The sequence below is a fragment of the Papilio machaon genome, chromosome 18 (assembly GCF_912999745.1).
Source record: "Papilio machaon chromosome 18, ilPapMach1.1, whole genome shotgun sequence".
In the NCBI taxonomy this organism is placed as follows: Eukaryota; Metazoa; Arthropoda; class Insecta; order Lepidoptera; family Papilionidae; genus Papilio; species Papilio machaon.
In genome coordinates, this window is record NC_060003.1 from 4632320 (window position 1) to 4659382 (window position 27063).

Sequence of the window (27063 nt, forward strand, 5' to 3'; positions counted from 1 at the left end):
CTGTAGTGAAATTACACTATAATTACAAGGATTCCGGTCAATCGTAAATACATTGTATTATGATTTAATAATGTCATACGTAATGTTTTCTGCTGACGTTACTTGAAGCGGAAAACTAATAGCTTCATATCTCGCGACAATTTTCTATCCACGACAAAAAGTTACACAAACAAAACCATTCAACTACGAATAGACCTCAATTCGAATTACAATTAGAAGTGGCATATAAAAGCAGTCAGTTTTTTGACTTTATAATTTGTTATGGAGTCTGAATATAAAAGTATCTAGTCAATAGGGAGCATTAAAAGGATGTTTTTTTTTTTCAATTTATTATTTTGGATCATATCCATTTTTTTCTAGCATTAAGAGTCATTTCAAGACGTGGTCATAATTTGGATGCATGTAACTTTCTTAGTGTGAGTTTACTCTGCAGAAACATGCGTGCAAACGCGTTTCATCGCTTTCATTGTCTTTTTAATAAGTAAGATAACAATATTTCTTTCTTCCAACGTAAAGCTACTTCTAGTGATTTATATCGGTACAATAAGAAATATGGAATCGGTCACAAGATAGTATAAGAAAAACCACTTTTGCGCTCGTTTTTATTCACCTTACTTTTTGTCATTTTCTAAATTAAAATAAGTAAGTTTACGAAGGTTGGTAACTTTAAAATGTGTCTTTGACCGACGATGATTTAGCGGCATATGAAGAAAATGACATTTCTTTTTAATTCAAATTAGTTTTTTTGCGACATATAACGTAGTTAAATACTATAGTACATAACACTGAAAAGAGTTCTCACATCTATCGAGGTCGGCATCGGTCTGACAGTTTTTATCAACTCACAGATTATTCGCACACAGCGACCTTTTGTTGCGTTCCTTCATGCGCGTCCTTATTTTTTCCATCAAAACGTACAACTTGTCCCGTAAATACGTTCGCCTAAATTTGATGACAATAGAAACATACTATACACACAAAATCGAGTGGGAATCACGTACTGAGCTATTTTCACGCCACAGAATAGAAAACCACAGCGGCCACAGTAATACAAAGACAGTGAATCGATTGCACAAAATGATAATTTACGTGATCGAATGGTATAATCGATTTTTTAGTATTCAACCGATATTTAGGTTAACGCTAATGCTTGCGAAGTCGATTTGTCCTTGAACATCAGATTTTACAAAGAAAAAAAATGTAATAGCTTTTGATGGAACAATGACTCCACTAACTCTTTGTTGTACACTGCAATAGATTTCATTTTGCATTGGTGCGCTAAATTGACAACCGAAGTGACTTAGTCGTGAGTTGTTAATGCAGCTTGAACCAAGTGTTTAATTAAATAATTATAAAAAATTAATACTTAAAAAATACCTGTGGGCCTAGCCACGAATATTTTTTAAACCGCCAATCGTATTGTTAACGACAAAATTTGTGCGCCCTAAAAATACAGGTAAAGTATTAACTTATATTGGAACGGGTAAAACACTTACGTACTTATATCCTCATCTATATATATAAAAGAAAGTCGTGTTAGTTACACTATTTATAACTCAAGATCGGCTGAATCGATTTGACTGAAAATTGGTGGGCTTAGAACCAGGAAACGGACATTTTTACCCCGTTTTCTATTTTTTATTCCGCGCGGACGGAGTCGCGGGTAAAAGCTAGTATAGAATAATTTAACAGGTAAAGACAATATAAAAATGTTACTTCTGATTTTACAAATACATGAATAATAAAAAATAGTTGTTTCGTCTATAACATCTCGTCATCTCATCTCGTCTATTGTCCGCAAAGCTATTTTATAGACTGTTTTAGTGACGCAAAAACAAATTAACTTGTTCAATAAGCAACAATTCAATTTGTCTGTAATTCGGACAACCCTTTTACAACTCTGTTCAACGCATTCGATTAAATTCCGTTATGAAATTTGAGTGAAACCGATAAAAAATCTTGAATTGATATTTTGCAACCGCCTTAGTGTGTCGGTCTATTGTATGCATACTATTGAGTTGGTTAAAAAGCATGAAGTTACTTTATTATTGGGCAACGACAAAGTCAAGTTCGAATTTGCTTTGTGAACGGTCGCCTTGGTGACGAAAGTAAACAAATTCATTTTTAATTGTTTATGAAATATCGCACGAAATGTCCATGTTCAAAACAGTAAGGGAATTTAATGGCTTCGGTAGATCCAACTATTTTGAGGAATCCGCCGCACTCAATCTTAGTATGAGAAATCTTCACTAACGGTTGGTTTCTGAGACCAAAATCTTACCATAAAACATATCGTCATCCATTTCATTAGCTTTGACAATACAGAGATAGTAATATGTTTTAAACGGAAATTTTGGTCTCAGAAATCCACGGTAAGTGCACTGCAGACAGTGACTTTTAAACGACAATTGTGGCAGTCTATTATATTCGAATCTACGACGTAATCGAATATCGATACCCTAACCATTAAACTATTGGAGCTTCAAAATTGAACTATAACATATCTTCCTTAAGTTTTAGAGCTTTTCATGGATTAATTCTTAACGTGAAATTCAACTGACCTGGAGTATATGAGTGCCTTGATGCTGCTCGAACAGTTCCATGGACATGCCCGCAACCGACCGTCTGTTCTGAGCACCTGCAACAAAAAGCATACATAATTTTAAAATAAGCTTAAATATAACAACTTTAAATCATACACAAGTACGATCGGTTGCAATGGACTTATATCAACAATTTTCGCAAAAATTAGGCAAAAGATAAACCCGAAGACTGATGATAAAATTCGAATTATCCAACTGTTCGACATCATCATCATTTATGTTGATATTTTCTTAGTAAACTTGTTAAACATATCCTTATAATAAAATCAAAACAATAGTCCTTTCTTGTAAACACAGAGGACAAAGAGAAGCGTCCTGTCATAAAGCAGTCAAGAGTTCCGAGGTAACCCGACGCCAAGCGATAATATCGCCGCGGTCTGACACGGTAGCTGCTTTACGAGACGAGGCTCTTCGGTTAAAATAATGTTTTCATTAACAACCAACGAACCAAGAAATGTGATATTTCAATTTGTGCCAAAATTAATTGTAGCCCAATACTCTCCGTAGTTGCAGTGCAAATTTTATAAAAATCTATTTTTAAAGTTATATTATTTAAATTGAAAAGTAACCTGGCACACGTAGCTTCTTTATGGTGTAAAACACCACGCGACAGCCGACTGTGGAATTCTCTTGATTCATTTTTTCCGTGCCTTAACGTGCCATTTCATATGCTTTATACATTATCACTTATTATTAATACTATCTTTGCTAACTGCCTTACTCAAAAGCTTTTAAGGATTGCTTTAAGACTCTCTAAGTGTAGAATTCATATAAAGAATTATTTGGGGACTATTTCACCAATCTACGATTATGAATACGGCCATGTATGTAATGACTAGCTGCTGTACCCAGAGATAAAAAAGGGTGTAGATTTTTGTATAAGAAAACTACACTAAGATACTCTCAGGTGATCAATGAGGACAAAAAACTGTGTTTTGTTCACTATAGGTGTCAGCATGATCAAGAGGGGAAGTAGCACTAAGTATACCACAGATATATAAAAATCACTATTTTATATACATAGTACTCTGTGGACTGTAGTCATAGCATCGACTACCGTCAAATTTCACCCAAAAATAAGTAATTTTTTTTAAGTTTTTAAATCATTTATGACAAAAAATTAAAAAAAACGTACATATTTTTTATCACTAGAATCTATAATGATGTCTAATAAATTTGACGGATGAAAGGTCACTATTGACGCTAGCGCCTATCTATCTAGTTAAAACTTTCAGTTTTTTTCCCCATTTATCACGAATCCGGCAGTTAAGTAGTCACTAAAGAATTATGATTTAAGCGAAAGTGACTGCGAAATGTCAGCTAATGACCATTCCGGCAAGGACTCGTCAGATTCGTGACCGGGGCGTCGTGACGTCGGTACGGACGGACAAACGCACAGACAAGCACGACTAGAGCTCAGCGGCCTCGCCCGCGTACCCTCACGAACTTATGTAAGTGTTATAACGAATGTTCTTCGTGTTATCAATGATATCACGTTTTTGTAGAGATTTGGACTATTGCTAACTAGGTCAGTTTTGTTTTTGGTGACACTGCAATGCGAAATTATTAAAATGTTTTCACTTCAGCAACATTCTTAAAATACATTTTTTTGTGTTTTGTTAATGATAATTTAATAGATAACTAAGCTTTTGTAATACATAATAGTATCTTAGACATCTAGATTAAGATTTCTAGTCTAGAATTTCAGATCAAATCTATATAAATCTCATTAATCATCACAGTAGTAGCAACCGCCACGTCCTATTTGTCTCAGGAATATAACAAATATGGCCACCTGACATGAACTCTGTGTCGGCATCTTCAAAGCGTCATGTTCTATGTTTTATTGAATTAAAAGGTAATAAAGAACACGGCGGTACTATCGCGACATCTCGCGGCTTAAATATGGACCGCAGCCTAAATCTGCCATGTGAACATTTTTATCAGTGTAAAATTTCAGAACAGATGTAGACTGTCAACTGATAAGGTCTGTACTCTACTTTAAACCTTGTTACGTACGCATTACAGCTATTTTTATCTGGCTTTTAAATATGATCTTTAATAATATTACAGTGTCAGGTCAAATGGCATGATATTTTTGCTCTCACAAACTCAATGTACTTTAACCATAAAATGCTACAAAATGTATATATGTCTATGTAGAATGGAACTACAATAATAAATATTGAAGTATCTGTGTTATTATCTTTAGTAAAGAATAATTTTTCATGAGATATAAATTTAATTCCTCCTTTTATATAGTTACTGGCTTTGACGACGAAATAACAAAATATCATCGACGCGTGCCTTTGTACAAAGCTCTATGACATTGTATTACGTAAGTCGCTTAGGAACTTATATAGATAAGTTTCAAATACTTACGTTACCTTGTGTATACATAGCCTTACTGTAGCATACTTCAAAACAATAATACATCTTTAGCCGCGAAATACATTTTTGAAATTCATATTTTCGTATCATAAGTCGTTATATTTAAATTTACTTTTATAAGTAGAGACAAACTAGCTGCGATCAAAGCGTTTATTTCTTTGCTCCGACCCTAAGTCGCGAACAAATTTTTATGAGGGCGACTAAGACTCGGCATAATTTTCTCATTACTGTCCGCAGTGTGGCATTACCCTTAAGTCTGAGACTGTCGTCATTATGACAATAATTTAGGAAGGCGTTAGCCGAAGTTAATAAAGTTATATTATTAATAGATGTTTCCAGAAGCCAATATTTTTGTCGTAAATCATTAAATATTATTTTATTCTATTAAATTGTGTTGACATTATGTGGAATAAGTTATTTATGTAAGTTTCAATTTATAAAGTAGAAATAAAAGTTACAATAGTACGTCATAGAAAATCAAACTTGGTTTCTGAAAATTTTCCACACAATGAACACTTGAAGTCATGAGCTTGAAATCATCTTTGCCTTTTACCAAATCAGCAAATTTAAATCTGTACATTTGACTTGTCATTATTTTAAGATAAAGCGATAAAAAATTAACAATTTTTTTCACATAAAATGGTCTTTTAGAATTAAACACCATATAACCTCCCCCCTATCAATACATATCGAAACCACACTGTCAATGTTGACTAATCAAACATCTTCGGTGGTGTTTTGGCAGAAAAAGCAATAATTTGAGGGTATTTGCCCATTCCGACATGCGGACACTGTGCCAACAAGAACATGGGGTCGATATTTTCACAAGGCGAAATTAAATAAAACTCACCATCTCCTAATAGGAGGGTCGGCAGAAACTTGACCGGTTGCGACTTAAGCAAATGCCGAAATATTTTGATGTCTTTTATACGAATTTGTACAATTAGGAGATGTTGTTTGATAACATTTTATATAACATTACAAACATTTATGAATACAGACATGACTAAACTTTTAAGTTAATCTTAAAACTATTTTGATGTTTGACCCCAGTTGATCAAAATTATTAGATAGGTACATTACTTAATGTTAAAGTTAATACTTTTACGCGCAAAAAATATCCTTTTTCACAACATTTTTTTTTATTCATACAAAGATAAACAAGTCTTAATCATAATTATATTGTTAAAATAGCTTTTCATTTCCATTCCGTATAGATCTTTTGCGAACGGCAAAGTCTTCCCTCAAAAATAACACAAGTTGCAAGCGTTGATTATCAACCCCCGGGGGCAGCACTTGACCGGAACCCGCCGACTCTAATGTAGAATTACCGCCCTTTGTGGCTGAGCTTCTCCTCACGAGAGCCATCGATTCATCGACTAGTTTAAGTAAGACCAATAATAAAGAAAATAATGGCTTTATTATAAAAGATTACAGTTAATTTATTGTCACTTTTATTTTTTTTAAGTATACTGAACGGATTGCAAGGGATTATTGTGATTGTCAAGTTTATAATAATTACAAGGAGCATATTTTAATGAGATTGTATCCTAAGAAACAACAAGCTAATATTCTTATTTAATTTGTATGAATTTGACTGTTTTGAAGAATATTATTAAGTAATTAAGGTACCTTTGTTTCTTTATTTTAGTCAAATCATAACAGTACTCATGCGTTGGCTCGTTATGTGCTTATAGTATGGAAAATATTATGAAAATCACAGACAGTGGACAATAATGAATTGTAACTCACCAATTACACGGGCTGATAACCCTTCAACCGCCGATGCGGGGTCGACCCGGCCGAAATGAGATCGATCGATGGCTGAATAAAAATAGCTACAAAATCCCGGAAAACGATGCTGCATTCGGAACACGTACTGTCAATATAGAATGGCGCAGGGTGATAATTGTGATGCACCGACCGCGGGGACGACGCACAGAAATGGCGCTTACAAACTCTATATTGAAAATAAAACGTCCACTCTATAAAGAAAATGTCCATAACGAAAACTTTTACTCGTAACTATTAAAGTTTATTGGATATTATTATTTACTAATTCATAATTTGAAAATAATTTTGAAAATATATTTTTTTTTTTATGAATAAGCTCATGCTTGTCATAAACTTAATTTCTGAAAAATCTTCCATATTTATTTACTCATTGTAGTTTACGTAATTTTATCTCATAATAGCTTGGCAAAGAACTTTTTAAACGACATTGGAAATCTATGTCACTGAAAAAAATGACAAAAATATAGCAAGGTGTGAATCAGTTCTGAACCTGTTCTAAAGTTCAGCTTACATAAACTTGAACCGTTGAGCTGCAGTTCAACAACTAAGTTGACAGCTAATCGCAATAAATAACAATGTGAGTCGACGAGCCGCGAGCTGCCTGGTGACTAGCAGCTCAAAACGCAAATCATAATTTATGCAGGTACAAATTGAGCTGAGCTGCGACACACATATGAGTAGTGAGCTGATCTGCAGGTCATCAATTTTAGTTAAGTTACCCATGTCTACAAGAATAAAGTAAGAATAAAATCCGGACCCATTTCTCGTGTATTCGGACTTAACCCGTGGGTTGTCGCCGGCTACGGACGCATTTTCTCTTTATTTATTGTTATTTTTCTATTTCGCCGGCAGATGTGCCATTGCTTGATTTACGGTGGGCAAGTATTAAGGTACGAGAATTATAACTCATGTTCCATTTGGTCAAGGGATAACCATGATAACTTTCTACGTGGATATTTATAGTGTTAAAAATACGAACAAAGATGTAGTGTAACTCTTAAACATCCGATATAACTGTACACTTTTTGCATGGAAAATCCACGTTTCGTTGTAAGTTGACAACCTATTTAATTTCATCCGAGCAAGGTTAACAAGATTCAATCGCTTCGCAGAAACCTATTGTTAGTGTTTTTCAATCTGCATTGACAATAATTTTAAAGCACAACTTTGTCGAAATTATAACAAACAAAAAATGTCAAATCATTAATAGCGTAAGATAATTTGTACAATTACTTGTTGCCATAATTTTCTTAACGTGGTTTACAACTTTATAACTATAACGTAGTACTGTAATAACTATTGATATAGACGAACATAGGCTAAAACATAGGACAAATTTTGCTAAAGAACGTGTATTGCGTGCCTTTACGTAACAGTTGACGAATATGTAAGAAGTTATTTCTTACACATTTAATGGATTATTAAATACTCTCTATCAAAGCTAAGACAAATTAAGATACACATAGTTGTCACCCACAACATTCGGTATATATTTCAAAATATGCATTTTTTAAACACGTGTATATTTCAAAACACGTCTTTCTTCTGCGAGCACCGGCGCCCTAATGCTATAAATCAACCGTGCTGCCACCAAACGGCAATATGGGGAACGAAACATGTGTTTACCCCGGAGTTAATTTGTCGAATTTATCTCCTTGTCTCCTGTTATTGTATTGAGAAATATTGCGTTCCGCTGACTTATGCGGTTACATTTCTGAACGCATGTATCAACGATGGAAAAATAAAACTTTCAAGAGATAATTTACTTCTCTGTGATTGCCTTCTTGGCGAGATTAAGGAAAAAGAAAGGAAATCATCAGTTAAACATGACCTGACGTTACCTTGATAGTTTAATTACACTATTTCAAAAATATGACGAACATAGAAATGACAGAGCTATTTGCACAATATGTCATGTTAACTTAACAAGCTTCAATAAAAGCTTGTCAATTATTTCCATGCGTGACACATTGCACACTAATTTGACGTAACCTGACAGTTATGTTAATTTGATTGCATTAAATTTACATTAAATTCTTATTTAATAAAAAAAACAGTACTATATCAGCTTTATATATTTTCTTATAGAAATCTATGCATCTATGTTAACATACTGGTAGCAGCGTTTCAATTTACAAAAGTTGTTTATAGTGAACGAAGAGCTTTTTGAAAAAAAAATGATATTTGATATAACCGACTTCAAAAAGGATTTTAATTTGTCTGCCTGTTTTAATATCGGAGTATCAGAGTTTTTGAATGGGCAATTATTTATTATATCTTTGTTTGTAGGTATGTTTTTCATACCAAATTCGTACTAAGGGACCTTGACTTCTTAGGAGTCAACAAATTATATGCAGAATATAATCAATTAACCGAATAAATGTAAGTTACATTGTAGGTTATCGTATTTTACATGTATCATACATAAAAGATTGAAACAAAAGATTATTAAATGAAGCAGAAAGATATTAAATACAATGTAGAGAATTGATTACAATATTGTACATAACATTTTATAAGTTTGTTTTGCAATCACGTATCGACACAAACATTGTTTCATTGTTTTACATTATTTACCTAAGCATTAGATCTTGATATATGTCTATATAATTAAGATGAATGCGCTTTTAATAGTTATCTCTAAGAATCTATGTATATTGTCCATTTGTTCAAGGATTAATGTTTTTTAATGAATGTTTACACAAGAAAAATTTTCATATAAATAAGTCTTATGTCTTAATAAAATAATTTGATACATAAAGTTCGAATTGGTTTTCTTTAACTGTACAGTGAACTTGATGTAAAAAAGTCGACATTCGATTTTTTTTTTGTATTAAAGTCTTAATATTATTTTCACGAAGCAGTATATAATTGTAAAGGGCATCAATTTACTACTAACTTTGTAAATAGGTACTTCTAGGAACAAAATACCAAAGCCGCGAACAGTGTTACATCAATTAAACATCCAGACGAAATTGTCAAACGAACCCCAACATAATTTGAATAAAGCAAGCGAGTCACGTTCACCAAATAAGCAGCACTAACAAGCGGCATATCGCTTGCACTGATTGTTAATTGATTAGATTATAAATTTTGGCCCAATTCATCCTCCATTGTCCCCGCGGTATCGAAGCTCCGCCCTACTTACTTAATTAAACTTTTTAATAGCAGTCTCTTTTACAATTTAGATGTTGACAGTTGTATTATTTGATAATCCTTTTATACAATCGTTGTATACAATTTATTTTGTTTTTGTAGTTAGAGTATTGAAGTATAAGTTCTGTGTCATTTTAAGGATAAATTTATTATTTTAAAAGTTGTTTTTATCGTATTATCATTTATAAATTGAACATTATTCTATAAGTAAAATATCTTACAGACTACAATTGCATTATTATTTAAATTTAAATATTTTAGATAATTTGTTTACTAGAGGATTTTGAATCTTTATTACAAGCAAGTATATTGCTCTCATATTGTACTCGAGTATCAATCTCAAAGGGGACATTTACGATATATCGATGGGTATTTCGAAATCCTCTAAACAAAGTCTTTATAGCGTACGTGAGTGCGTTTGAAAGTTCAGAATTTACCTCCGATTCGCAACCAGATGTCGCATCTCCCCATTTGCTTGTATTTTATTGTTGTCAATTTTATTTGAATGTAAAAAATATAACTTGAACCCAAATAGCAGTTGTAGCTGTTAAGTTAAATGAAGTACTAAAACTTTATGTTTCAGAAATCTATTATGCCGTTAACACAATTATGAATTTTGTAACATTCCTCTCCCTCTATATTTGTTTGATAATATTCGTTAACGTTTTTCTAGCTGAACTTTAACTTTATGTTAGGAATTAACTTCGTAGTAGAAGTTATTAGGATTAAAATGCATTGAGAAAAATCATATCTATATTAACAAATTCAACTCCAAACGTAATATCATAAAATATTGTTTGAAAAAAATTGTGAGAATTATATTTTAAAATATAAAATTAAGAAGTTTCACTTAAATTGTTTTTTAACTTAACATCTTATATTAGAAAAACTTGCCATTTGTAAAGAAAATGTGGTTATCTTTTAGATACCGTAGTTTTAATAAAAACCTCGTAAATACTAGGAAATACAGAAATGTTTATTTTAATGTGTACATGTAGGAGAGCTTTAAATTGAGTTAAAATGACAGCGGCGGGCGTAGTGATTCGCCCCGTGGTCGCATTAGCCGCATTAGGGGCTGAAATTGGATTTGTTCGCGGGACGTTTTATTGGTACACTTGTTACGCATTTACCCACCGAGTGTGTGTTAAAAAAGCTCCTTTGTCAAGCACACGTAGAATATTCTGCATTTATTTTTACGAAAATGTTTCATCGCAGATTTCTACTTAAATAAATGCGCTTATTATGTGCAAAATATGCATTATAAATGCGCTCATTTTATGCTACGCCAGTAAATGCATTTCATTTTTAAATTTATATTTATTCTATGTAAATAGATATGCAGGTTTACAACTAAAATGTAGGTCGGAATGTTTAATAATGTAAATGCCATATAATAACGCAGACATTACTTGTATGATGGATTTACGATAATCTTACTAATATTATAAATGCGAATGTTTAGATGGATCTATAATTGTTATAAGGTATCTCTAGAACATGGATTTCGATGAAATTTGGTACATATGTAGAACTCTGAAAGAACACATAGTCTACTTATTAAGTTTTTTAATAATTCTGCACGGACGTATTTGCGGGCGATAGCTAGTATGCAATATAAGATTTTAGTATAACCACATAAGGCCGCGGACACAACGAGGCGGTATAATCAAAAGTATAGCACAATACAGCGACGCGCACAAACCGAGCGGGAGCAGAGTCGTGCTTTTGTTTCTATCGCCCCGCTCCACTCGTCGCGCCGCTACGCCGTTAACCTAATAGCGATATACTCAGCTAATTAAGAGAAAAAATAAGATGCTCGACTGACTTTATTATATACGTGTTTAAAGTTCCAGAGATAAATATAATACCTAACTTGTCTATACACATGCGTACAACACACTCACCCACAGAAACATTACCCTCTTGTCTAGTTGACAAAACAGGAAAAAATGGTGTATATCCATTTGTTAATACTCGAAAGGCATACTAAATTCAATATGGACGCAGACATAGTATTAACAACCAACAGTCATGAAAGAACTGTATTTCCCTTTCACTAATAATTTCTCACGAGGACAGAACAGTGAGCCACAGTAGTAGGACAGTAGACTGTGAAAACAGTACAGTTAGCACGAAAATTTGCGATAAAGTATTCATATACATCGATAAAATTTATATGAGATTTGTCGGTACACTTTTCGCTCAATAGATGCTCTGCAGAAATCTCATACGAATTTACACATTACTTTCTCGCTAATTTTCGTGCTAGGCCCACAGTTCGATCTTACCGTAGAATTCAACTACCAAGAGACTTCTAACAATAGCAGTACTGTCCTCGTGTGAAACAAGCATAAGGTAATTTATTTTTTTGAGGCGCTGCAGTGAATCAGTCCCTGAGGTTCGTTTATTTGCGCGCACGACTCGCTTGTCAATGTTTGTGATTTGCCCCACGGCATCTATTTTTTAATAATAAATCTTTGGTTTGATTTGATATCACTAGTTTTATATGTCATTTGTCATCATTTTCTGTACTTCAATATGAGTATTTTAAAAAACAATATTAATCGATGTATATTTTTGTTGCTATTAGTTGAAATTGCATTAACGTCAGGGATAAAATTGAGAATTGATAATTCCGTTCAAAGAATTTATAAATATGTAAATTAAATTAGTATTTAACAATAATATTACTTTTCAATTTGAGCACTGTAAATATTTACAATCCAAATTATGCAAACTAGTCATAAAGAACAATATTATTACAAAATGTCTATCAACTATCTTCGTACTAATAGTTATACCTATACAAATTTGTTTCGCTGTCTGTACAAGGGTACGCGGTAACTCTGTTAGTGTCGACAATGACTTGACGAAGGCAAATCAGATTTGCGAACCCTCCCGGTTATTTTAAACCTACTCAGTCATTTTGCATAGTTTTAGAGGGGGTCGTTTGTGGGCATTTCTGTAAACTAATTCTATGGATTGTTAGAATTAAATTTCATTAAAAGTAACCCACAATGAAATTTGACTATAAAAAGTGTGTCTTAAGTAAACATATGTTTTGTTATTTAAAGACTAGTTGTTGGTAGCGACTCCGTCCGCGCGAAAATAAAAAAAAACCTAATAAGTAGTCTATGTGTTCTTACTGACTATTTTTTACATGTGTGTCAAATTTCATAAAAATCCGTTGAGCCGTTACGGAGATACCTTCTAACATCCATCCATCCATCTAAACTTTCGCATCTATAATATTAGTAAGATGTGATTGCAAACATACAGAAAGTCTAATTAGATTGAAATTCTTTTTAAAGGTGTCAGGAATGCAATGTATGTTTAAATATAATGAATGGTGTATACATGTCATTAGATTACTTGCCCAAGTTCGATGCCGGGCTATGTACCAATGGGTTTTTAGAATGTAAAGGACAATGGGCAAATTTGTATGGAGTCTGGGCCAAATGCTCAACAGTGATGAAACCCATGGCATTTGAAAGATTATGGTGTCTTATTTAATTCATACTATGGCAGCCATGTCGAAATCGAGTGCGAACATGGTGTTTTCGAGCATTCAAAAATATAATAATTACTATGGGAGTTAGTAGCATTAGCGTGTTGTGTTTTATATTTAAGAGAGAAAAAACAACATGTTTGTTTGTTTATTGCTTTATTATCATTTATTACATAGATTTACACATTTTTTTCGAACTACAATAATATTTGTTACATTTAATAAAATCTGTTACATTTTTATTTTTTTACCGAAACAAAAATGTAAGAGATGTTTGTATATTATTAAAATATTATTGTAGTTCGAAAATAATATTTAAATCTATGTAATAAATGATAATACAGCAATAAACAAACAAACATATTGTTGTTTTTCTCTTAAATATAAAACACAACACGCTAATGCTACTAACTCCCATAGTAATTATTATATTTTTGAATGCTCGAAAACACCATGTTCGCACTCGATTTCGACATGGCTGCCATAGTATGAATTAAATAAGACACCATAATCTTTCAAATGGCATGGGTTTCATCACTGTTGAGATGTTGGCCCAAAATGCCCATTGTCCTTTCATATCAACATTCATCCGAAGACGTTCGACTAAGTAAAAACATCGTTATGCAACCAGCACATATCGGCAAAGAAAATTCAAACATATCTGTAAAGACGACTCCATACTCTTTCCTATAAAAATACTAGGACTAACTACAGTCAGATGTTTTTTTTTTATTTAATTCATTATTAGATACGTACCTTTAAGGGCTTTACTAGTGGGAGGCGGGTCGCGACTCCACGGCGGATCTCCATGTCCCGAGAAGTCTCGTAGCTTGAGGTAGCTAATGGTAAGCCTGATGATAGAGGCCTTGTCCAACTGGCTGGTGATTGCAGCCGGCAGCGGCAGCATCTTCGCCAGCTCGTAAAACTCATAGTTCTCCTTGCCACGTCTCGATCGCGCCGCATCTCGACTCTTCTCTTTTCTAAGCTCGAGGATGCTGTAAACGAAAGTATTACGTTAGTGGATCTGCTAATAAATTCTCTGATTCTGGTCTAAGTCTAATGATGGCGGTAAGACTACTCATAAATATTAATTCATTGGTACTTTACTTTGTACTTATCTAACTAACTTTGTGAAACTTGACCATTTTATATGTGATTTGGTCATCTTATAAAACACCGTGCTATGTTACTCTGTGTGTGCTGCCTCTGTTGCTTTTGACTCTTTCAAGCGTCCATGTGACTCATTGCCGCTTGTTTTTTGCATTTGCTACATTTTTTTAGACGGATAAATACAAACATACAAATTGGCATCTTATTTGCGAAGGGAATAATATTTTCAAAATACTATATTCTAGTTTGTCTTTATAAAAGACTTTAAACGCCCAATTCTGATTTGAAAACACCGAATTGGTCATTGCAATGGAATTTTCCTCTCTATGTTTTTACGAATTTAAAGGAAAGAAATAAGCTTTTAGGAATCATATCATTGGATTTAAAGTTCATCATATAAATAGATGAATCCTTGAAGTGTTAAATTGAATGGGTGTGTACAATGCCACACCCACGCCACGCCCGCGGGCGGAGTCACTAATGAGCTCGCTGTTTTATCGACTGTACTTATGGCGCTTTATTTAAAACTGGCATTTGGTCATTTACATTTCAAACTATTTGATGTCGCTCAAAATACAATGTGTTAGAGCGAGACGCATATTTCCTTTATTTGGCAATGCTATTTTTTGGTTACTTAATTTGTTTGATTTGATCATTTATAAGCAGTCTTTATTTGCTAAGGATTTCAAGTAAACGTGACAGGCTTCGTTTATCGACGTTTATGTATTTTATTGCTTAAATTATCTTTACAAATCAACTGTTAGATACCTATAGTGAAATTTAAATTTAATTGGATTTAAATCCAAAAGATGTATTCTAATATATGGTTCCATCGTAGAAACATTAAAAATTTAAAACTTAAAAAAAAATTAATCGCTGGCAAATGCTAAGTTTAATATAATTCCTGCGCTTAGTCAACACGAAAACCACAACACTGAAGGTTGGTAATAAAACTCTTTTCTACATTAGCTGGGTTACAGACGGAGTGCTTAGCTGGCGAACATTCGATAGCTTACTTTACGATCACCCTCGATTACTGGCCCCCGAGAGTGCCTACTTTATTGTCACCTGAGTAAGGTTGTTGGAATGGATCCGAGACATCTAGCGACAGTAAAATCTTTGCACGACAAAGCAGAATGTGTACCTACTTCTTTTAATCAAACTAATATTATAAATGCGATTGTTTGTTTGAATGTATCTCCGAAACGGCTCAACGGACCTTGACGAAATTGTGCACAGATATAGAACATAGTCTGAAAGAACACTTAGGCTAACTATTTGCCTTTTTTTAACGAAGTCGCAGGTGACAGCTAGTGGAATGATAACTGAAATTATATGATAACTTATAGCAGTTTATTGTTTCAGTTGTTATAACCAACATTTTAAGTTATTTATTTTAATACTTTAAGTCTGAAACTAATGATGATGAAAAATACTAGTAATATAATAATTACGTAACAAATCGCCTGAAGTACTTGCTAGGTTAAAGATAATTTTATTTTACCCTACAACTAAATTACCGTTAGTACCGACAAAGTAATATCAATAACTATTGGCTTCAGAACTCCACGGAGGTTTTATTTATTTAAATTAAATTTATTTTGAACTCTTCCAAATAGGTTTAATTCAAGAGGTATAAATAAGTCCAAAGCATTTCCTTATCAGAGTTCGAGTGCAGTTCAGGGACTAATAACTCTTAAAAATAAAGAAAGCCTACACAATCCCTTCAAACGATATAAGATCAAATTTTCCGATACACGAACTAAACGTTTTAAGTATAAACAACCGGAGCATTGTGTGTGATTTAATGTTACCCGAGGGTTTGGTCAGTTTTGTAGGGGCATTAAATTGTTTAAAATAAGTTAAACATTGTCCGAGGGTTGGTAACCCCTACAACGTAATATCAACCTTAATGCTATATAGCCATATGGTATATTATCTAAAATCATAAGCTGTTACTGTAATTATGGTAAATAAAAATATATTTAATCTATATCTTCTATCGAAGGTTTGAGAATCGGTAGACATAATACAAGATGCATATCAAAAAATTTTAGCTTGCCAATCTTGATACGGTATAAACTGAGAAAAAAGAACTACATTGACCATAACTGATTAATAATAATTATGTCATGTTAGGACAATTTAAAGAAAAGGTGTTAGCTATCTTCCACTTCACCTGTTTTCTTATACTAAACTGACAACAATCACCTTTTTTGAAGAAAATGGAAAGAAAAACATTTTATTGCAAGTCGACTCTAATGTTTTTGTTCTGTCCAATTTTTATGACGGACCTCCCTTCATCTTAGAAGTGTCTGTCTTTAAGTGTTCACGTACGTGTCCCGACGCCCCGTACACCTGGGAATCAAACCCGCAATACGGCTACTAACGCCTTGACCCCCTACTAAACTAAATCTACAAATAGACATTTCATATTCAACCTTAAATCTGAAACAACAAAGTCTCTTTTCCTAATACAAACTATTTTAGTATTGGTCAGCGATGATTGGTTACCTCAGATTGTAAAATGTCACATGTGTCCAAACGACACAAAGAAAAATGAACTTTATCTACATACTCATACGTGATACAGTAAATAAGGAAGCTAGTAGAGATAAAAAATTCTTTGTAAATTGAAACTGGAGAGAGAGTGGAGAAATGGGATCAGAATCGAACCCGTGGCGAAGTCGTAAAAAGCCGGCCATCTAGCAACCGTGTCGCGATAGTTACGCTTAATGTGCACGGGACAAATTGAGTTGGAGCTGGAAGCGAAATTAGTCCGCCCTAGGGAATGCAAACTCGTATACATCAGGAAAATATGACAGGCGTTCTGTCTTATCTAATGAGGGTTATTGAAAGAGGGACGAAAGAAACTATTGTTAGATTCTTTTACATGTTTAAAGAAGAAATAATTAAGAGTTCATTAACTATCTTGATCACAGTCGAGAAAAAATTATGATAAAATTATGTATATTAAAAAGGTTAAGGTGCCTTTCATGAAAGAGTGGTAACAAACCGATTTTCATTTATTTTGGCAGATTGGGATAAATAATAATTATCCAGTAGTAAGAAATTTATAAATATGTGACAGTTAAAAAAGGTGAACATCACACCGAGAGCGGAGCTATGAAAGGCGTTATCTTTTTGTTAGAATTAAATCTGGTAGCGCCACAAAAAATAGATCAATAGTCCATTAGAACGCGCTCGTTAAATTGTCACCCATCGCCATTGAAGGGTTGATATCGAAAGATTTGCGAATAACCCCTCAAGCGCGACCTCTAATCTTCTTGTTGTGGCTTTATGAACCCCGTCTGGGAATTTACTAAGTATTTTCTGGCTGAACAGTTAAAAGTCCAAACATCGGTTCCCTTTGTTGGCGATCAATGTGTTTATTGGAGATCAATGCAATAAAAAGCATGAGAAAAATATAAAGAGCTCCGGTAGACGTAGATTTACTATTATTAAAATTATTCACCACCTTCTACTGTGACGAATAAAAATACAATAATGTTTATTATTTTTTTAAACCTAACCAGTACAAGTAAAGTATATTACTACCTTCTATTTCTATAAAATTGGTACATTTTGACCTTATTTTTACCCTTCGTTTCGTTCATCACCCCGCCTAACCTAAATTGATACGTTCATATTTGAATGAAACGCAAAATACATGAAGAAAGAAGAAATATAAAGATAAGGCAAAGATTTATGACAAATATTATTAACTACTTTTGTCATTAACACAACACTTATTAAGGCTTCCTTTACCCAGTAGCGTCTTATAGTTGAAGACAGTTTTATAAAGTAACTCAATACTGAGACCCCATCAATTATTTGAGTGACAAATATGACACGTCGTATTGTCATTGTGAAGTGGTCCTCGACGCAAAATACTACCCACTTCACATCTATGGGGATATTAAATTTAATGGCCGACAACAATATGCTTCTTAGTGGCAATTTCTCTAGAATTATTATCCGTTTGGGGTTATAAGTATGTATTGTAAGTTATCAAGACGTTACAGTATAACGGTTGCAGAAATGCGGTTTAAATTATTTAGAATATTTTTAGAGGGAGAATAACAACACAAAATATTTGCTTGTAATTCGAATTCCAAGCACGACAAATTAACGATTGTAATCATTAGGGCTGTGAGACAATTGAAATACTAACCCAATTAAAATGCAAAAATTTATTCAAAATTCGTAGAGGTAATAAATAAAAATACGCACGGCTTAATCAGAAGTGACTTTTCAAAGAGAAATTCACACCCTTAGAGAAGTTAAGGGTCGGCTAGTTTTCTTTAAAAGCGCGGGCATTTGAACCCTTGGAATTTAGTCAACCGTCCACTCCCTTGGGCCTCGCAGACCCCACGGGCCACGGTCAATGTAAGGAAATTCGAATAAATCGACCCAATAACTGAACTTACTCAAAGTGATCTTTATTTAACTTTATTGAGGACCACATTCATAACCTAAAGCAAATATGACAACTATTAAAATTTAGTGGTTACGAAGTTTATTTCCAAATACGGTAAAGAGTGAATTTTGTTAGACTGTAAAAAAAAGCTATAAATTTCTAAATTACTTAATTTCCAATATCATGAGAAACACGTAGCTTTACATCTCTTCTACCAATCTTAATGTTTTAATGAAGTAAAAAAAAAATACAAATTACATTCGAATAAATTCGACCACAAACTAAGAAAAGCATTATAAGCTATACATTTACACATTTACCCTAACTCAGGTTAAACATGAAACACAATAAACACCGTGAGATATTAACTAAGCGATCTAATGACGTGACATCTTATTTACGAAGGGAATCAAATAAATACAAATGGAGGGGAGCACGGCCATATTTGACGTAGCAAATGAAAATGTCATCGGCTTATTACCCGTCGAGATTATTGATATTATGGATGATTATTTTCTTATAAAATATACGGCCTTAATATCTTATGAAGGAACATTACAGTCGCCATCTTTAATTGCAGATTGCAAATAATACTATAGTAATATATTTTATACGCTATTGTAATTATTGAAAAATACATTTTTATTAAAATATATAGTTGTCTCTGTTTACTCAAGAATTATAAAAGGGACGACAATATTTTATAAAAGTATTCCTACAGTGGATAAACAACGATAAGGTAAAAAACAGCCGTTTAAATATTGTTAAGGAAAAAACGGTTTGAAAATGACTTCTGTTTTGCTTCTATGTGCCGTAATTATACCGTTCTATAAACATGAAATTAAATTATGAAAACACAAGTTTCCATACAAGCTAAGTTTTTTTTTTTAATTTATGTATACTTTCGTAAGAAACTTTAAGCTTTTTTAAATAGAACATCAGTTTTTGCAGCACCATTGTGTACCTTAGACAGATGATCAAAAGGTGACAAGAAATGTGAATGAGGACCGGCGTAGAGAAGCGGAGGTCACGCCGGTCACTCGCGGCCAAAATGCCAACTTTAGCAAAACCTACATTTCTTGATACTTGAATACAATAAACTTTGAACAATCATGAATACGTCCATTTTGAAAAATATTTTTTAAATATCTTTAGCCTTTAATTGACGTAGTATTCATAGCAAACAAAATAAATGGGGTAAATAATGAATTGGGCCTACGTCGATTTGTCTAATCGAATACCCGCAGAACCGCAAATATTTCTATATCACCACTGTATTCTTTAGAAACTTGATAGTTTTACGGCTACTAGATCGACTTTTCATGGCTAAAACTGCACCTTTTGGTTCAAAATTAAAATTCTATCTACTATCAAGATGACTCAATCCAAGTTTACCGTTCGGAAATAATCACAAGGGCCCAGTCTCGCGGGACGGGCATTTTACTGGCCCGCACCCCCGAGATGAGCTCAATATGACTCGGCGACTTTCTGAGCGGGACTCGAGCGCTTGTCACGCCTTTGATAAAAGAAGGTGTTTGCAACGCTTACTAAGATGATGGTCTGTTATGAAAATTCTGACCTTTATGCATAGCAAGGAGTTTCAATTAACAAATGAACTATGAAATGTAATCAAATTATAGGTAACAAGCGATTACCACACTTGAAATCATTAACCCAGAATTAAAGTTCACCGTTAGTGGTCACGACCCTGATACTATCAATAAATATTTAAAGTATGTCAATAAGATTATTTAGATCAACTTGAAATTTGTAAAATTTACCGTGTGTTTTTAGTCTTACTTCACGAATGTACAGGGTGTGGGCGGATAAAACACATTCGTTTGCTTTAAAGTCCTCTTGATTAAATCTCGCACTCGTAAACATTTCTTTATTTTACAAGATAGGATTTTAATATTACAGAAAATAAAAAATATAATGGTGTTATCATTATTGTTGTGTTATTCCAAAGAAGGTTGTTCAAAGGGTACCTATATCTTTCCTTTCTTCCAACATCCCTTTACGCCTCCGATACCTACTTTAAATTTATTAAGTGCTTGAAAAAAAATCGTTAAAAAATTCGTCGTAAATTGTATGTAACTTCGTTAGTTACTTATTAATATTGCCGTTGATTAAAGAATAATATATAAAATGAAATGCGTGCTGCGCACTTTGCCAGTATTTACTTGCAAAAATAAAATACATCTCATTTGGAGTGCTCCGTCCGGTCCGGGGTCCCAAAGGACCGGACGATTTGTACGCTGCCAAATTGCCAGCTCTTTAGAAAAGCTTTAATAATCACGTCATATCCAATTTTCCCTTCGAACGCATTGGGAATATGGAATAGGTGTAAAAATAAGCACAGATAAATTCTACATACAGGATTGGTAAAAAAATACTAATCATTTAAGTCAATTGTTTCAACAAATCGTATTATTTTAATTAGGTAATGTTCAACGGTAATTTTGTTAAAAGAAAATCTTCAATTCGGATTGCTATGTATACATATAGTTATAATTATACTTAGTACCTACTAAGAATTGAACGAAGGAAAACTCTCGCAGTCTCACCGTGAGACCTGAGACCAAAATCTCCGTTTTAAACCTATTGCTATCTCTATTGTCAAAGAAAATGACAGGGATGAAGGTATGTTTTATACAGAGATTTTGGCCTTAGGAACCCACGGTCAGTAGAGTGCAATCCTACTAGGATACAATTAGCATGATCGTGAGATGATGATAGTGTGATATCTAAATGAGGCAATGAAAAGGCCACTAATCAATTAATTTCGAATAATCAAAGATAATTGTCACGACCAGCACGTACCAGTGTTCGTCATCGGTTATTTACAAAACAAAGAGTTGAATGGCGCAACACGTATTTATTTCAAGAATTTTACGACTGGTGTTAATTGAAATAACAAATGCATTTAATATATTGATACTATGTTCTTATTGGATATATAAAATAGTTGAGTCATGTTATATGTTAAAACTCCGCTTTACGAAGAAAAGAGCCGAAATTAAAAGCCTAAGTCGGTAAAAGAGGGCGATGCTATCGCGGTTAATTAAGCGGTTAAAGAAAATAATTAAAACATACAGAGGCGTAGACAGTAAGATAAAAAACATTATAAGATAGGCAAAGTACAGGAATGATCTTGTGTCACTTATTTATTTATCAGAGAGGCGCTAAGCTATCATAATTAAGTTTGTTAAAATAATTAGTGTTATCAGATCTCAGATATCATATGAATAAACTCAGATTGCCATAAAATTGTCAAATAATATTCCGGATTAACAAAGTTATCGAAACAAAGGAGAATATTATATTTTGTACAATAAATTACTTCCTTATATTATTATTCAAATAGAATGACGTCACAAGAAACATTTGCACCAGTGGGCAGCGATCATAAGCGATAAAAAAATGACCAGTATACGCTTTAGTCGTGACTAATGGTATACTGTCAGCTAGTAAATTGCCTATCAAAATCGCAGCGAAGTCTGGAAAATTGTTTCATTCATAAATGCAATAGGTGGGATTTGTCTATAGTTTTCTGATGAATAAAATAGTCGCGGGGTTTTGCCCCATCTGATGCTGGGTCAATGTAACAACGAATATTTGTTAGGATTACCGCGGACGTGGATTTCTTTCGATTATAATATCCATTTCTATGTATTTCATCTTTTATTGCAGTATTTTTGTATTTTCGAAACTAAACGGAAACTAAATTTTACATGAAAAATATACTAATATGATAAAATATCTTAACAACCTCTAAAAAGATTTCATAGCTTTTCATAAGGTTTTAAAAATAACTTCGAAATCAATTTCCCTACACAGTGCAAACATTTCTACGTTCTCCGAGTGAATTCGATCTGAATTGATAAAACTACCGTCACTAGAATTAGCAATACAAAGAGAAATATCGTGCCTGCATTCGCTGCCAATTGAATGGAGAAGGAAATAATAGTTATTTGCAATAATCGTCTGAAGGGACGGGTGATTGCGCTTCGGGCGGGAGCGTTTTTCTCGTCCTACCCTCACAACTATACGAGCACTGGTCTGGTTGACGCTGATTCGTTAGGATAATGTAATTCTAGTGGCCGTTTCTTGGCTTCGGTTTCTATGTTTTCAATTATTACCTTACTTAGGAAAGTAAAATTATAAAATACCAAGACTTTCAATAGAATAGATTTAAAAAAGAAATTGAGGAGACACTTATTTTGATTTAAAATTCAGTACATAACCTCAAAATAAAAACTTAAACTTCGATAATTTGAAAAGTTTTTATTGGAGATTGAAGTTATTCAAATGTTCTCGATAAAATTTTGTTTTCTTCTTCTCTTTGGTTTCATTAAATTAATCTACAGTCATGTCTATTGTACTATTCCAATTACCACAATATATTAGTTATTTTTTTTTATTTATAGCAAAATGTCGATTGCTACAAAAATAAATAACACGAATCTCTTACCTTACCACGCTTTATTAGATCTACCGATCGTACCCAATCTACGTCCATTCAACCCTAAAAGTAGGAATTAAAACAACACAAGGGTCCGTACAAAGTTCTCTGATGAGGTAAAGGGGGGAATAATGCATCATTTTCGGGACACTTCATCCGCAGTTAATCCGCACTGACCGGGCCCCTGATCGATTGTTGTCACCCTATCGTTCAATTTATATCGGAATGTCTATTAAACTACGAATATAAGAAATAAATAAGAGTACTGAAAACTATTAACTATCTAACATTATTTTATTTTATCGAATATCGGTATGTATATATATCGGTTGGTATTTTTAATACAGCATTTTTTAAAGCTCAATGTTAATATTGTGTGTGAAACTTAGAAATTCGTTAATATGAAAATACAGGCACAAGTTAATCCAAAATTTTAGTTTTTTATAAGTACATAAACTTATCATCGATTTCATTAAAATTGGTGACGTCAACAAATGCAGTATTAAATTATTTTAATGTAATGATAACAATACACAATTTTCAAATACCACCAAAATAATTCCCGCCACAGACTTCCTATCATAAATTTAATCTTGGTAATGAGACCATGAAGGTTTAATGTACAGCACTAAACGTTTCCACAGATTAAAAACTCATGTCTTTTATACAGAGCCATTTTTTCTTACCGCATACTGATTGCCGACCAGATAGTAACTGCATTCCACGATATTGTCGTTGTTGTAACGATTTTAGTTTTAAAAATATAAAACAAAAGACTGTATTTAGTCTGTTAAAGTGTAATAAAACTTCTACAAACTTTATGTTACAGTTTTATTGTTGCATAGATTCAAAATTACGAGTGATGTTAGTTCACTTTTATTAAAATTTAGGTGTATTAAAAATGTGCTCTTTTGCTTTTTATACACATGCTAGTAAAAAAAAATTTCATTGAATCTGTTTTTAAAATCAACTTAAATAAAAACGAGTACTAAAAAAGGATCAATTTAAAATTCTGGAAACCACAGACATAATCGATTGTAAATCAGGATATCGATTTTGGTTTTGATTCGATTGTACATAATCATTACTTGCCGACGTAATTCACGGGAATCGATCCCGAAACCTCAATTTCCTATGCTTTTAAACATTAATATGGATTATTTCATATGTCGAAACAAAAGACGAGACCGCACAGAAAATTACATCTATTAACAAAACACAATAAAGATTTCCACAAAAGTTTGATATAAATGTTATTAATTGTTCATTTTTCTTCTTAATATATAAAAAATAGTCGTAGTATATATTTAGATATTTAAACGTAGCTATTTTCTATCTTTTGACACCCGAGCCGTTTGTCTGATCGATGGTCAACTTGGTAAAAAACTAGAATGTATAGAGGGCGCGACGAATCGTCGTGACTTAGCGTTTGCTCGCTGATTGAAGCTGACTACTGTCATATACGGGATGTTAATTTTTTATACACATTATTTTCAAATAATATTTATTATCTGTTGTGTCATAGCTAAATGTTTGTGGTCTCTACATTCCAAATATAAAAAAAAAATTGTTGACATTATTTTTATGTAAAAAATATATTGTAATATATAATTTGTAATAATAATTATATAACTCAATCGAATTGACATAACTCCATTAACGAACATTTTTAAAATTATTGGAACGAAGTTCCTTATCGCGCGTTGTGAAAGGGGGCTAGACGGAAAAAATTCTTACGAAAAGTTGTCACGACACTTTTTGCTATATAAAATGGTAATAGTAAGTATGTTAACGACGAATGAGCGCTACTTCACTATGGCAACGACGTGACAATATATAACGAAAATTCATAGAAATAAAATGTACTTCTTGTGAAGACTTAAGTTTTTTATTCATAGAATAAACATTGGTTCCTTCACTAATTAATAGAAAGGAACTTCGTTCCATCCGGGTGTCCCTTGACACCTCTCAAGTTTATCTTTTATTTAAAATTAGAAATTAATTTAAATATGAATAAAAAGCTTATAACCATATAACTAATTAATTAACGACAATTGTTATCTTTTGATATTAAAATCGACCAGCCTGTAACTCTATCAGTAGCAAAAACACAAAGCAAAACGTAATAGATCCATATATTCAAAAAAGGGCCGCCTATCGTTTCTAAGATAAGATAATATTCATCTCGATAATCACTATAACACTTGTATTACAATTGAATAAGACATAAAATCGCGTAATTGTTACTTATCAAATCGCAGAATTCATAGTTTTCAATTGATAGAAGACCCAAATAATTTCTTTCCGATTATTTGTAGGTTGGTATTAGTTGTTGTGGCAACATAACAAAGTTCCGGATGTTTATATTAACTTTTTTATTTTAATAAATGAATATTTTCTTATTTCGGACATCACATTTTTATATTCTAATTTTTTTCTTCAAATTGTAGGAAATAAGTTTATGTTTTAAAAAGAAGAGGATTAAAAAACTTACAAAATACATATAAATCAAGCTTTTCACATAAGCACTCAATTCACTAAAATCCTAATGCACTTTAATTAGAAATCTAATGAAATGAAAAAATTCAATTTATTTAAAAAAAGTCACGAAGCTTTTTGTTACAGCAAAGTTCATTTACGTTTGTTCAATTACTATTAAAAAAAGATTAAGTTACCAGAGTTAAGTTTTTTGCACTAGAACTTTTTGTATGCTTAGTATGGCTTTTATTTTTTAATTTCGTTATTAAGAATGTTATTGACAAAGGAATTAAATATACTTCTCACACTTCTGTTAGATGGATCTGTAGTAAAAGCTCTAAGTATTGTACGATTTATAAGAACGTAGTTGTGATTACTGATGACTTAGTTACGTTGCAATGTTAATTAATTAATTAATTACATGTAATTTTTTTTCGTCTACTAGGCACAATGCAACGTTCTAGTCTTTATCAAGTGCATTCAAGTTCTCTTTTTGATAAGGCTTCCGTAACTTATAAAAAAAACTTTAATATGCATAAGATGCTTTGTTTATTAAAATTTGTTCTTCCGATTTGGACTTCAGTTGAAGTCCATTTGTATATTTGTCAATATTCATGCTAAATTATCCTTGTTTGCCTGTTAGGGTTCAGTGGATTATTTTTAATGAGATATCAATTTTAATCAAAACACACAACAGTCTAGCAGATTGATCTAATGTAACATGTTATTCTTAAAAAACCTCTAATTGTGATGTCGTCCCTTAAAAAGTCTCGCCAAATTTGAAGCTTTTTTTTGAACGACTCGATTGCGGTTTGGACGTTTTTTGTGGGCTCAGGTGTACCGATTGAATTCTGCTTTTGTACGACTAAATATCGACTTCTTTAAGTGCTTGATGGGTTAACATTGTTTCCGTCGCATCGGTTATTTATCGAACAGCTGGTATAATGTGCCAATAGATAGCAAAAGAAAAGTATACACTAAATTGCAACTTTTTTTTCGTCTGCGTAGTGTCGTGTGGTAGGTACATCCCTTCCGTTACCTCTGATTCTATCACTTGTCTACTATTCTAATTTTTTCTTTTAGCACATCACTATAAAAATTAATATTAATTAGTTAGTCATTACAAAAACCCAATAGA

At 32.7% G+C, this 27063-nt stretch overlaps 1 protein-coding gene across 2 annotated transcripts in view; it reads right to left on the reverse strand.

Annotated features, from left to right (window-relative positions):
- LOC106712116 (protein trachealess) overlaps positions 1-27063 on the reverse strand; it is a 93418-nt gene that overhangs the window by 15504 nt on the left and 50851 nt on the right. For both annotated transcript variants that reach the window (XM_045682278.1, XM_045682280.1), the window contains 2 exons: positions 14209-14447; positions 2562-2638 (listed from right to left, as the gene is read on the reverse strand). In XM_045682278.1, coding sequence (XP_045538234.1) covers positions 2562-2638; positions 14209-14447 — 316 coding nt within the window. The remainder of the gene's footprint in view (positions 1-2561; positions 2639-14208; positions 14448-27063) is intronic.